Source organism: Tenrec ecaudatus, chromosome 1 (genome assembly GCF_050624435.1).
Source record: "Tenrec ecaudatus isolate mTenEca1 chromosome 1, mTenEca1.hap1, whole genome shotgun sequence".
In the NCBI taxonomy this organism is placed as follows: Eukaryota; Metazoa; Chordata; class Mammalia; order Afrosoricida; family Tenrecidae; genus Tenrec; species Tenrec ecaudatus.
The window spans coordinates 236,720,216-236,733,364 of record NC_134530.1 but is presented as its reverse complement, the minus strand read 5'-3'; the positions used below and the strand labels follow the sequence as shown (position 1 = coordinate 236,733,364).

At 39.1% G+C, this 13,149-nt stretch overlaps 1 protein-coding gene across 1 annotated transcript in view; it reads left to right on the top strand.

Moving 5' to 3' along the window:
* Positions 1-13,149, top strand: part of USH2A (usherin) — a 987,589-nt gene that overhangs the window by 182,422 nt on the left and 792,018 nt on the right. The window contains exons 11-12 of the mRNA XM_075540576.1: positions 4,979-5,174; positions 8,540-9,184. Of these exons, the coding sequence (XP_075396691.1) occupies positions 4,979-5,174; positions 8,540-9,184 (841 nt within the window). The remainder of the gene's footprint in view (positions 1-4,978; positions 5,175-8,539; positions 9,185-13,149) is intronic.

Here is a 13,149-nt window from a genome sequence, read left to right as displayed (position 1 = left end):
ATACAAGCCTTTAAGAGCCCAGACACTATTTTCTTTGATAGCCAGGCACCATCTACTTTCTTCAGCACACTTTGTTTTAGCACCTTTAGCTTCAGTGATCTTTTATAAAGGTGGGTATCAAGAAGGGCCATGTTGTAAGAAGTAATTTAATGGGGGATCAGAACTTATTCCTAGCTCTATACTTTTTTAAATAAAAAATTATTTAATACATGTGATGGAATTATGCTTCACTTGGGAATTAAACATTTGTCATTCATTCCATAATTCAGTCATATCAAACAAAATTGAACAATAAGTGCTTTGTTTTCTTCTTACATGTTGTTCTTGATATCACTCCACTACTTATCAGGTTATCTGTCATTTGGGTTCAATGCATCAAATATATTCTTGAAATAGTCCCTTAATTAGCTCTTGTGGACTTGTTTTGATATCCTTCAACTTCAACCTGAGCTTATTGATGAGAAATTGTGTTCCACAGTTTGACTCAGACCTTGTTTTATTTTTGTTGTTATTAATCATTTTATTGGGGGCTCTTACTAATCATATAACTATCCATAATTCAATTATATTGCCACTAACATTTCCAAAACATGTTCTTTCTACTTACACCCTTGGTATCAGCTCCTCTTTATGTCTTCCTTCTGTGTCCTCCCACCCTCAGGAATCCTTGGTCAATTATATATTATTATTATTTCATGTCTTACACTATCCAATGTCTCCCTTCACCCACATTTCTGTTATTCTGTTGGATATATGGGCTATATATTCAACCTTTTGATGGGTTCCCCCTTTCTCCCAGCACCCCCCCCCCCCACATACCCATCCCCCTAGCCTCATGATACCACTACTCCCACTACTGTGCCACTACTGTGTTGAAAGCTCTTATCTGTATCAGTGCGTGCACTCTGGTCTAGGTGGATTTGTAAAGTAAAACTAAGTCATTGTAGTGAGGGGTCGTGGGGAGGAAGCTTTCATGAACTAGTAGAATGAGGTGTTTCATCATTGTTATACTGAACCCTGGTTGAATCGTCCCTTCTTTGTACCCCTTCTGTGGGGGATGTCCAAATGTCAACAGATGGGCTTTGGGTTTCCATCCCAACCCTCTCTTTCACATCAATATAATTGTTTGGGATCTTTTGATAGCTGATCCCTGATCCCTATGACACAGGCTGGTGGGCTCTTGTATGGGGGCTTATTTGCTTCCCTGCCACAGGGATGCTTGTTTAACTTCAAGCCTTTAAGACCCCAGATGCTAGATCTTTTGGTAACTGGATACCATTCACTTTCTTCACCACATATGCTTATGCATCCATTTGGTCTTCAGTTATCATGTCTGGAAGGTGAGTATCAAAGAGTGCCAGGTTACTAGGGAAAAAAGTGTTCCTGTGTTTAGGGAGGCCTTGTGTAGAAGCCCAAAGTCCATCCGCTATCTTAATACTTGATATATAACATTATGTACATTAGCCTCTATCCCTTTCATTAAAAAAGAATACATTTACATATGTACATGCCTACAGCTATACCTCTATAAATAGCCTTTGCCTCCTACTTCTTCCCTCTATTTCCTTTCACCTTGCTCCTGTCCAGCTACCGTGCTCACCTGCCATTCAGCTCTCAGTTATTACTCTTGGACACATTGCACTTGATCAAGCCCCACCAGGGATTATATCCCCTCCTTGCCATAAATTTTATATCTCTTGTTTCCTTATCCCTAAGTTTGTTGGCTCCCCATGACCCCTCCCTGCCCCCTCCTTTCCCAATACCCCACTGTGACCACCGGTCCCATTGTTCTCTCCTCTGGATAGTTTGTCCTGCCTATCTTATATAGATAGATACAGGGCAAAAGAAAACAAACAAATAAATAAACACCTCCCACCCCAAAAATAGACAGTTCCAGGTCTGTCTGCTTATGAGTGTTTTCCACTCGGGTCTGATGAGGTGCCAATCCCTGTTCTGAGTCAGACGTCTTGTTTTGGCTAACGATCAGGATTTTATTCCTGTGCATTCCACCTGGCAAGGTACACATGTAGACTCGCTCAGATGCTGTTGAAAAGGGTATTTGGAACGAAGAAGTTGTTGGTCTTGCAAAATTCTGTCATCCTAGCTCTACTGTTGTTTCTATCACCAAGGGCATATTTCCCAATTACTGAGGAAACAAAGAGGAAAACTGTTCTCTCTTTATTTTCAACTTTTGCATTCCAATGGCCAATAATTATCACTGCATCTTGATTGCATGCTTGATCAATTTCAGACCAAAGAAGTTGGTATAATTCTTCAATTTCTTCATCACTAGCTTTAGTGGTTCATGCATAATTTGAATAATTGTTTTATTAACAGGACTTTCTTGTATGCAGATAGATATCATTCTATTATACACAGTATTATAATTAAAGAGGCAGCTTGAAATGTTCTTTTGGTGGATGAATGTGACATGACACAATTTCTTTTGAATTTGTCGTTCCAGGCATAGTAAACCATATAATTGTCCATTCAAAACTGTCAATATTGATACATGTCAGCTCAGTCTTACCTAGGATATTGATCTTTATCCATTTTATTTTTAATGACTTCCAATTTTCCTAGATTAATATTTTGTGCATTATACTCTCCTTTTATGAATGGATGTTTTCAGCCTTTTCTTCTGATTTTGGGTAGGGGCCATGGGAGGCAGGCTCAGAAAGCTATGCTGCTGCCTGCATATCATGAAATTCAACTCCACTTTGAGGAAGAAGCTCGACCTCAGTCGCAGTTTAAGTGCCTTGTTAGCTGAGGGGCTCATCTCCCGACAGTATGTCTGACGATGCTCTGCTTATTCTTATGGCTTTCAGTGGCTAATCCCTCAGAAACAGACACTTTCTTCCTTCTTCCCAGCCTATTGTTAGCCTGCTAGCTTCTCAGAAGTCTGTCAACCATGAGTATTCTTGCTGGGACTCGGAATATCACTGACATAGCTTCCAACATCTCAGCAACGTGCAAGGTACGATGATATGACAAACTGACAGACAAGTGGCTAAGAGTGATATTAAGATTTTCAAAATAAATTTCTGACCCCATTTCATACCAAAGAGCTTGTAAAGCTTAATGAATCCTTTCTAAGAAAGACAAAAGTCCCAATTTTTAAATTGAAGCATTTGCTAAATTTCACCTCTTAGATGATCCAGTCAGGGTTCAAGAAAAGATAAGAGCAGAAATATAGGTGTCAGTTTGATTATAAAATTTGTAAACATAAATATCATTTTTGTCATTCAATGGAACTAGAATTAAGCTTCATAGGTCTTTTCTAGGTTTCAAGAGGCAAGAAAGCTCTTGAAAGCTTTATATTTAAATAAGAATATAATGAAATGCACAAAAAATAAAAATCTTGACACAGGGTGTGCTTCATTTCTCTTTCCCTTTTCCACTCATTCTTGCTCTTTAACAAACACATTCGATGTGTGGGGAACGTGTGAGGTTATTCTTTGACAGCAAAATAATATATGTCAAATCCCTGAAGGCGTTAGCCATCTGTTTGGAAAGCAAGGCTAATAGAAGTGAACCGAAAGCCAAAACATAAGTTGCTAAATTAACTGGTGATGAATTTGAAGTGTTGTAAGTTTATGATCAGAGGCCCGTTGGATTTCCAGGACTTTATATAACACATACTTACCCTCCTACCATCAGTTACTTCAGGCCAAATCCAATCCTGATTTTGACTAATGATCTAGTTTCCACGGGGCCAGGCGAGAGTGCAGTGTAGAGCAAGGCTAGGGACAAGGGTCTCCATGTGCTTTCCTGGACGTCTATAACACTTTAGTTTCAAAATTGGATTCATTTCCATATCAATCACCCTATTTTATCTTTAAAGAATCCAATTGGTTCCTGTTTCTCAGATGAGGAAAAACAAGGCAGTGATTGATTTAAAAATAAACAAACTTTATTTTACAAATCCTGAACTCTTTTCTCCATTGTTGTAACTGAATCGTAAGCTAAGGTGATAAATTTTTTAATACTCCTGAGCTCAAACTTAAATCAAACAGCACCTGTCCACATGTAGGTGGCTTCCAGTGTGATTACCTGGCCTCCACCTGAGCTGGATTCTGTCCATGGACAAGGAAACGCCAGTGTCTATAAAGAGATTTGATGTCTGTATTCACCTGTCTTGTGTTAAAAGAGCTGAGTTATTGAGAATTTATTTTTCATATTTATTTCAAATTTTAATGTTCTTTACTTAACCAGCATATTTTGTAGTTTATGTTTATACTAGGTGGGCATTATATATTTTGTGTTTTAATTCTTCCTGAAACAGCAGGTTGAAGAAGAAACCAATAGTTTCTGTTGTTGATTTTGCCTGTGCACTCAGACAAGTAACGTTTTTGCATTCTTAACACGATATAAATATGTTAAATATACTTTTAAATAATATCATTAATAGTCAATAAATATTTTTGGAAAGCATTGTGATAGTAATGTCTTGTGGTCAGTCTCAGTTGGCAAAATAACGCTGCTCATAAATTATTTTAAACCTCAGCAACACCTTGGTATCTTGGCAGGATCACATGATTAAAGAAAGATTTGCTGTCAGTTTAAGCACCAGGCATGTTTAAAATCAGTGTGAGTCCAGGAGAGAGGAGCTAAGAGGAGCCAGCTGGGGAGAGGTGGAGTTGTAACGACTACATTAACTGCCACCTCTTTGCTATTTTCAGTACCTCCATGTCTATATTTTGATTTCTTTATAGGGTGCTTAATTCCACATTTCCCTTTTCATTATATACGGTTGACTTCTAGGGGTTTATTTCCATTCCGTTCTATGTATTCACCCTGTTAAAATCTCCCATGTTTGGTGTCACTGGTTAAAAACCAAACAAAGAAACCCCATTACCTTCTTGCCTGTTTAGCATTTAAAGTATTTCTCTCCCTTCCTCTATGTCATGTACCTAATGAGAAAATTATCTAAAAATAGATACGTTCATCATTTTACAAACTGTTGTATCTTCTCCAGATTGGAGGCCAATGTAATTGCAAGAGACATGTGTCTGGCAGACGGTGCAATCAGTGCCAGGATGGATTCTACAATCTTCAAGAGTTGGATCCTGAGGGCTGCAGTCCCTGTAACTGTAATTCCTCTGGGACAGTGGATGGAGATATTACCTGTCACCAAAATTCAGGCCAGTGCAAGTGCAGAGCAAATGTTATTGGTACGTGTCACGCAGAAGTTTACAGTCACATCTTTATTACCATCTAGAATAAATTGTCTATTTGATTTTGTAACTCAAGAGTGAAGGAAATTGCTGTGTTCAGGGCAGCCTGGAAAACACACACACACACACACACACACACACACACACATGCACACACGCACACACACCATTTTGGATGAAATTAACTGTCTAAAAATGATTAAATTAATAAGTCTATCAAACTATAGCTTGAAGCTGAGTTTAATCAACCCTTTAGAAGTTTCTTTATTCTGTAGATGCATTAGTTCTCATGGTCCCACACTAATAAGTCATAGAAAAATATAATTTGCTTACTTCATAGATGTTCCTTTTAGAAAATTAGCACTTTTTCAAAATGTTTTACACTTCATGAGTTCTAAGCAAATCATTTTCATGCTAGTTTTCTTAATAGACCAAAAGAAATGGATTTAAAAAAATATTCTCTGCTACAGGGTCCTTTGTGATAAATCTTTCCATTTTTTTCTATTATATTTCTTTGAACTGTTCGTATGAAATGCAAAATAAGTCAACATAATTCCACAGATCATGTATATTGCTAGGGTTAGTTATAAAGGGCCACATAATTGTAATTTTGTAATTCAGCGCCAACCTGATTATAATAAACAGCCACCTTCGGTGTTATTTATCATTTTTTTAATACAAGACGTGCTTTTTTTTGTTTGTTACTCCCACAGGTATTTTCAGAAATTAGATTTGATTATAGCAATTTATTACATCCAACACTTTTGAGGAGAACCACAGCCACATAAGGACAAAATTTATCAAGTGCCCAAAATGCACTGTGTACATAATGTACTTTGAAATTTTGATGTATGAGAATATTATAAGGGGAAAGTTTCCTGATGAAGTGAGTCCTGTATTGTAACTGAACCTGTGGGCTCACATCGGAAGTTTGACAAAGGACCTTCACCTTCCCATTGTCATCCAAGACAGAGTCACCCACTGTTCTTTTTAACACTGACCTGAACTTCACCACAGTAAAAGCATGCCTGGCAGGAATGCCCACGTGTGTGCGTGCACACACACAAATGCATAGTTTCATATAGGCACACCATTCGGAGTATTATTTTTCCGTGACACACATTATTCTCTATCTTTCACGCACACATATACGCCCTGCGATTCGGTTCGCCAGGCATTCTGCTTAATGCCGAAATAAAGAAGATGGGTGTGCTCAGTGGTCTTACACGAGCGTTCTCTAATTTAGGCGAAGATTACACTAAAATCTATAACACAATTTTCCTCTGTGCTTTTCAAATACACAAAAACTAACTTTTCAGGGGAAGAAAGGGAAGTTCTGACTTACAAAGAGAGCCACACCTCTGCGTGTTATGTGTGACGCTGGCTGAATTCTAAGATCTTTGAATCCAATCTATGTGGCATTCTTTGTTCCTTAATGTTTGGCATAGTTTAACTTCGAGATGTGAGCACCCGACTGAAGACAGTGAAATGGTTGCATTTGTGGTTCTATGGCCCAGTCCTCTGTTGGTGAGGTTTCAGGGCTTAAGTAAGATAAAAGATGGACTTTTACTCTGCATTTGGAAATTGGTAGAACCTCTTTGACATTTACCTAAGTGTTTCGGTTGATCTCGGTAATGTTCAAGGAAACAATACATATGTGTGTTGTGACAATGGAGTCACCCACTGGCAGTATTACTCCGAGGCTTACTTCTGCCAATGTATCTCCTTTTTAAATAAAAAGAGAACTTGATATGTACATACATACATGTATTTCTGTTCCTGCTGCAATTATCAAATAAACACATCCAATTTTACCTTGTTAATATGGGGAACAAGACAAACAGAAAATACAAATGCATTGTATCTGCTTGAGAAAGCCAACTGTGAGAGCTAACACAACTGTTAAATCTTACTAATGATTCTATCACTGGTAAAATACATTAGCACCAATAATTTTTATTAAAGTAGGTCATTCATCTAGAATAAAAAGGGAGAAGAATGTGAATTAAATGCCAAGTGTGCTAACTCTCCTATACTTGTTAACACTGAGTGCGATGCCCTGTAGGCCTCCCACAGTGTCGTTAGGAATAGATTACCTGTCAGGAATATGTATGGCATATTCAAATAAGCACTGTGCATATTTTTAAAACTGATATGATATGAATCCATGTAGACCAATTTTAATAGTTAAAAATGAGTCATAATTCTTGTTAACAATACAGTTATTTTTAAAATTTGCAGCAATAGTGGTCCTTTTTTATTTTCCTTATTGAAATTAAATGATATGCCTTAGGTGAGTCATTCTTCATTGTTAAAGTAACTTGCCTTCCATTGGAGTTTTTGAATTTTTATCCATATATATATATACATATATTATGCCTTTCCTTGCAGTTTAAGAAATGCTTTTCTACATATGAGTTCCTGAATGTGTTTTTGCCTGTTATTTTAGAATTAATTTTTTCACTGTTATCATGGCTTAAAATAAACGTTTCAATTCAGCTCCACACAGTAAGTTATTTAAATTCGTAGATATGCGAAGGCTTCCTGAAAAAAATCATTTTGCATCTGGGCATTTACCACTCCATGTTTTAAATTCCTTTGCTTATACTATTCTGCTTGAAACTAACCTCAGGTGCCAGAAATTTACATCTAGGTGATTATATACCTATTCAGAGAAATAGTATAAACAGTATAACTTATTTAGTTGCTCAAGAAGTATGTTCTGAAAGGCACAATGTGACAAGCAATGTGACCATAAGCCAAGGAGAACATAATTTAAGTCAATTGAACACGAGAGAAGGTAGGAACATATAAAAACATTAGCATAACATTGTTTGGGGATAAGTTTTATTTAACCCATTGTTTAAATATATGATCTCCACATTGGACACACTATTGTCACAAAAGTAGGAATCAACCTACCAGTTTAGGAAGCACTTTTAGTGAATTCTGACTTGGAAAAGCACCACCCTGGTCAAGTGTACTTCTTTTATATGCTTAAAAATATACTCGACTGTATTTTTTCAATCGATATTTAAAAAATTCTCGTTTTAATGTTAGCCGAAGAGGGAAAGGGACCCAATGTTTGAAACAGAGGGGACCGCTGCATTGCATTCATGTTTCTCTTTGCGTCCAGTGAGCGATTATTGATGGAGCTTCGTGAAGTACGCTGTAGGCAGAGTTTTATACAAGCGTTCAGCGGCGTCTTGTCATTGTCTAGCGAGCGGGCGGGTGGCCCTCTGCTGCATCGCTTAGAACAGTCACTAACTTTGACTTCCGTCCTTTTGTGCTTCAGCCATCTTAAGATGTTGAATTAAAGCATTTTCCCGTGCTCACTTCATTTTCAATCCTTTTATCTCTAGGACTCCGGTGCGATCACTGTGCCTTTGGATTTAAATTTCTCAGAAGTGCTCATAGTGCTGGGTGTGAGCCTTGCCGCTGTCACCTCCATGGCTCAGTAAACCAGGGCTGCGCCCCTCTTTCTGGCCAGTGTGAATGCAAAAAGGACACCCAAGGGCTTCAGTGTGACACCTGCAGAGAACACTGCTATGGATTGGACATCACCGGTTGTAAGGCCTGTGGCTGCGACGTCGCTGGCACTCTCTCTGGGACCATCTGCGATGCCCAAACCGGACAGTGCGTCTGTAAGCCCAATGTCGGAGGAAGACAGTGCAATGAATGTTTGGAAGGATATGTCCGCCTCCAACAGCCAAATAATTCTTTCCTCTGCCTGCCCTGTCACTGTGACGAGGCGGGGACAGTAAATGGCTCTCTGCTGTGTGAGAAATCAACAGGACAATGTCGTTGCAAATTAGGGGTAACAGGTCTTCACTGTAACCAGTGTAAGCCGCACAGGTACAATTTGACCATTGGCAATTTTCAAGGCTGCCAGATGTGCAAGTGTGACTCCTTGGGGACACTGCCCGGGACCGTTTGTGACCCAATCAGTGGCCAGTGCCTATGTTTGCCTAATCGTCAAGGAAGAAAATGCAATCAGTGTGAACCAGGTAAGAGAGAAACCTATTCTATTTGGAGGGGAGAACACCTTCCCATTGTCTCTGTTTTCAGATTTCTATGAAAAATATCTCCAACATGATTACATTTGTATCATTATTCAACACAGATATCGCCATTTAATTGAATCATCAAGTTTATCCAACACATTTGCGTTGTTCTTTTCACGGAGATAAGTTAGAGAAATCACACTTATTCAGACTATTAAGATTTGCCAATCTTAAAATAGGGCGCCCTAGGGTACGGTGGGATAGGTGTTGAGCTGATAGCCACAAGTTCAGCAGTTCAAAGCCATCAGCTGCGCCCAGGGAGAAAGATGCACGTGGGAGCAGGTCACGGAGTGGAAAACGGCTCCATGTCATTTGGTTGGCTTTGATTGGTGGTGGAGTGGCTCCAGAGCACAGCTATTAATTAAAAGGACAACAATTTTAACCCCCTGTCTTTTAGATTTATTTCATAACTGAGACTTACCAAAATTGAATCAAGGGTGTCCTGGTGGTTAACAGCTTGGCTGCTAACTGAACAATCAGCCATTTGAGCCCACGAATTCTTCCAAACGAGGAAAAGGTGGCAGTCGGCTTTCATGAGCGCTTTCTAGTCTCGGGAATCCTGTGGGTCGGTCTCCTTGGTCCCACTGGGCCACTGTGCGTGGGAAGGGATGTGACGGCAAGCTTACGTGGCTCAATTTGCTAGAAACCTTTTTGTTAAAACAACGGGGGTGAACAGCCTATTAAAAATTAGCCAAGGACCCCCAAGTCCCCCTCCGCTCCAGAGAGCTACACGAGAAAGGGATGTCTCTTCTTCAGCTATTTCTAGCATTCCCTGATTTAGAAACTCTAAGCTAATGGAGTCTCTTCTGGAGAAGTGACCCTTTGTTGGTGTGGGCGTATTGCATATTAGCATGATCCAAGTATGTTGTTCGCTGATGAAGAGCTGACTCCTGACTCGTGATAACCCAATACACAGCTGAGGAAAATGCTGCCTGGTCCTGCCTCGTCCTCATGGTTGGCTGTGGAACAGATCTGTGTGAACCCTGAAACAATAACTGAGTCCCGTGAAACAATCGCCAGGCCTTTCTTCTTAGTCCCTTGCAGTAGGGAAGTTCCCCTGGGACCTGTTCAGCATTATAGAAATACAAAGTCTCCACTAGCTGAAGGATGGTGGCTACATATGACCAGGGCAATAGATTAGGATCATCATTGTATGTTATCAGTGCCAGTACATTCACATAGACTAACTTTTCCGGTTTTGAGCCATCTTTTCTTTGTGGGTACTGTTGATTTCAGAATCTAATAAAGGAGATTTTATTTGTACCAGTGAACTGTACTTTCATTGAGTTTAAATCCAGATGGAAAGATGGACAATAAATTAATTGATAAAGAAATACATACATGTATGTAATATAAATTTAGGTAGTGATAATCTTTTGATCTTTACCTCTTCTTATTTTTTCTTTTGCTAGTCACTCTCCCAGATATCAGCATGTTTACCAAGTGGCTTCATCTATTCTTCTTTTTCTTACATCAGTGTATACCATGCTTGTCAAAAACCAACCAAAATGAAGCATCATTGTCATCAGTGACTATAACTCAATTCCAACTCACAGTGACCTTGTAACAAAAGACTCTATAGAACACATTAGACCTGCCCCTATGGGTTGCACAGGCTGTAAATCTTTACTGCAGCAGAAAGTCTCATCTTTCTGGTGAGTTTGAACCGCTGACCTTGTGGTTATCAGCCCAACTCAGAAACCACAACGTCACCAGGGTTCCAGAATGGCGAGTTTGTCTCATGGAGAGCAGGCATATTGGTGATTGATTGGAACAAAAAAAGCAAAGAGATGGAAAATGGAGTAATGGTCAAGTGAAAGACATCTTCAATTTCTTTTTCTTTGTAATATTTTGAAACAAGTAGGGATTTATTTTTCTATTAATTTGTTTATCTTCTCATTTTTTGTCTAATGTATGAGTACAATTACAAGTGCTTGATTAAAGGAAAAGAAGCCCAATGAATTTCCATGGTTAAAACTCCCAACTGTGTATCAGGGTTTTCAATTATGCAAACTAGCTCCTAAGGGCCTGCAGTGTATAAGGAAACAGATTATTATTGAATCTATGCAACTTAATCAAATAATCCTAGCCCCTAAGTTAGTGACAATCTAACAAGGGAGGTAAGACAAACACACCAATAAGTCAAATGCAAGAATACTTTTAAATGTGAAAAGTAGTTTAATTAATTGTGATGGTTTCTATTCTTTAGCCTGTTTTAGAGGAGGGGACTCTTTGACATCAACTTTAGCAGTTTGTCATATTTATCCTTAGGAAAATCTCCGCCAAGATATTATTCTCTAAAAGTGAAACAAATGAAAACTTTACTGGATGAACCCCCAAAAGTAAGAGGCCCCAAAGTGGGGAGTAGAATCCAGAGGGGAAAAGACTGAGTATGATCTTGTAGAGTTTTCCTTTTTCATTTAGAATGTCTTTGGACCAAATGCTAAAAACACATTGGCTTAAAAAAATGAGGAATATTTAAAAGCAGCCGATGGCTAAGCACCCAACTGCTAGCCATTAGGTGGGTAGTTTGTCTCCACCAACTGTTCCTGACCGCGGGGAGGTGGTGCAATTGGTCCTTTCCCGCATGGACTGTTGTTGGGGGATGGGGGAGCGGGGAGCAAGTGGGTTCAGATTCTGAGTGGCCCCACAGGACACAGGAGAAATGCCCCAAAGGGCTTCCGAGGCTGGAAACATGGAGGGCACTCTGCGGGCACAGTGGTATGGTGACATTACTATCAAACTTCTTCTATGACATATAAAGATATAAAGATATTTCTAGCTATCCCTTATAGTATACTTTCATTCGATTTCCTTCCTTGAAAATATATGCCCTTGATTAGTCTCTCAGGAACTTGGTAGATCTTTCTCGAGAACCCTGGAAACACAGTGGTGAACGTATTCAGATGCTTACCTGAATGATGGGTGTGTGAAACCACCTTTTGCTACGGAGGAAAAGGTGGCCTTCTGAGTGGTAAAGATTTACAGTCTATGAAAGCCTATGGAGTAGTTCTACTCTCCCCTATGGGACGGAGATGAGCTGGAGTCTCTGCAGAGACAGTGGGGTATAGGCAATTCTGGTACTCCAAGTTAAATCTACGAGCCCTGCCTTATCCACCCAGGCTCCTGAAGGGGAGGTGGGAGGAATCTCCTGTTCCCCAGAAAGATCAGAGCCTTTGATCTTGGCACTCGGATCTGGACGGTTCCTCTTTAGTTCTGGTGAACTGCTCTATCCTGGGTCTAGGGTTTCCTCCAGTGGCTTCTGTGATAAGTCATTGGTTTTCTGTATCCTATGTGACCTTTTCTTTGATGTGTTGCCTATGTGGTAGAGTATATGTATAACAGCTTCTGAAAAAATATATAAGGAAGGAAGTGTCTTTAATTTCTTTTCTAATATATGAAATCTTTATTTCACCCTCATGGATGTCTGAAATTTCACCTCTGTGTAGAATTAGTTTCCTTGAGAATTTTTGAATAATTACATCATTGTCTTCTGGCTGTGCCAATCCAGTTCTTATTTTTTGCTTTGTTTGTTTAACCAGTGAGATGAAGATAGTATTTTATTGTTCTTATGTTCACATTTTCTAGAAATTTCCATAATTAGGACATTTTTATGAAGATTTTAAAGATGTACTCTCTGTTAAATAATTACTCAGAGCATTCAGTGTATTTTAAAATCTGTAAAATAATTATCTTAGAGTTCTAGGCATATATACTGGAATCACCTCTGATTATTTCCTTCTCCCTGGTTTTGCAGAGTATATTGTTACTTAGGTAATGATTCTCCTGGGCTAATTCTCTCTCTCTCTCTCTCTCTCTCTCTCTCTCTCTCTCTCTCTCTCTCTCTCTCTCTCTCTCGTGGGTGTGCACATGCACGCATGTGCGTGTGTTTTTCTCACAATATCTAT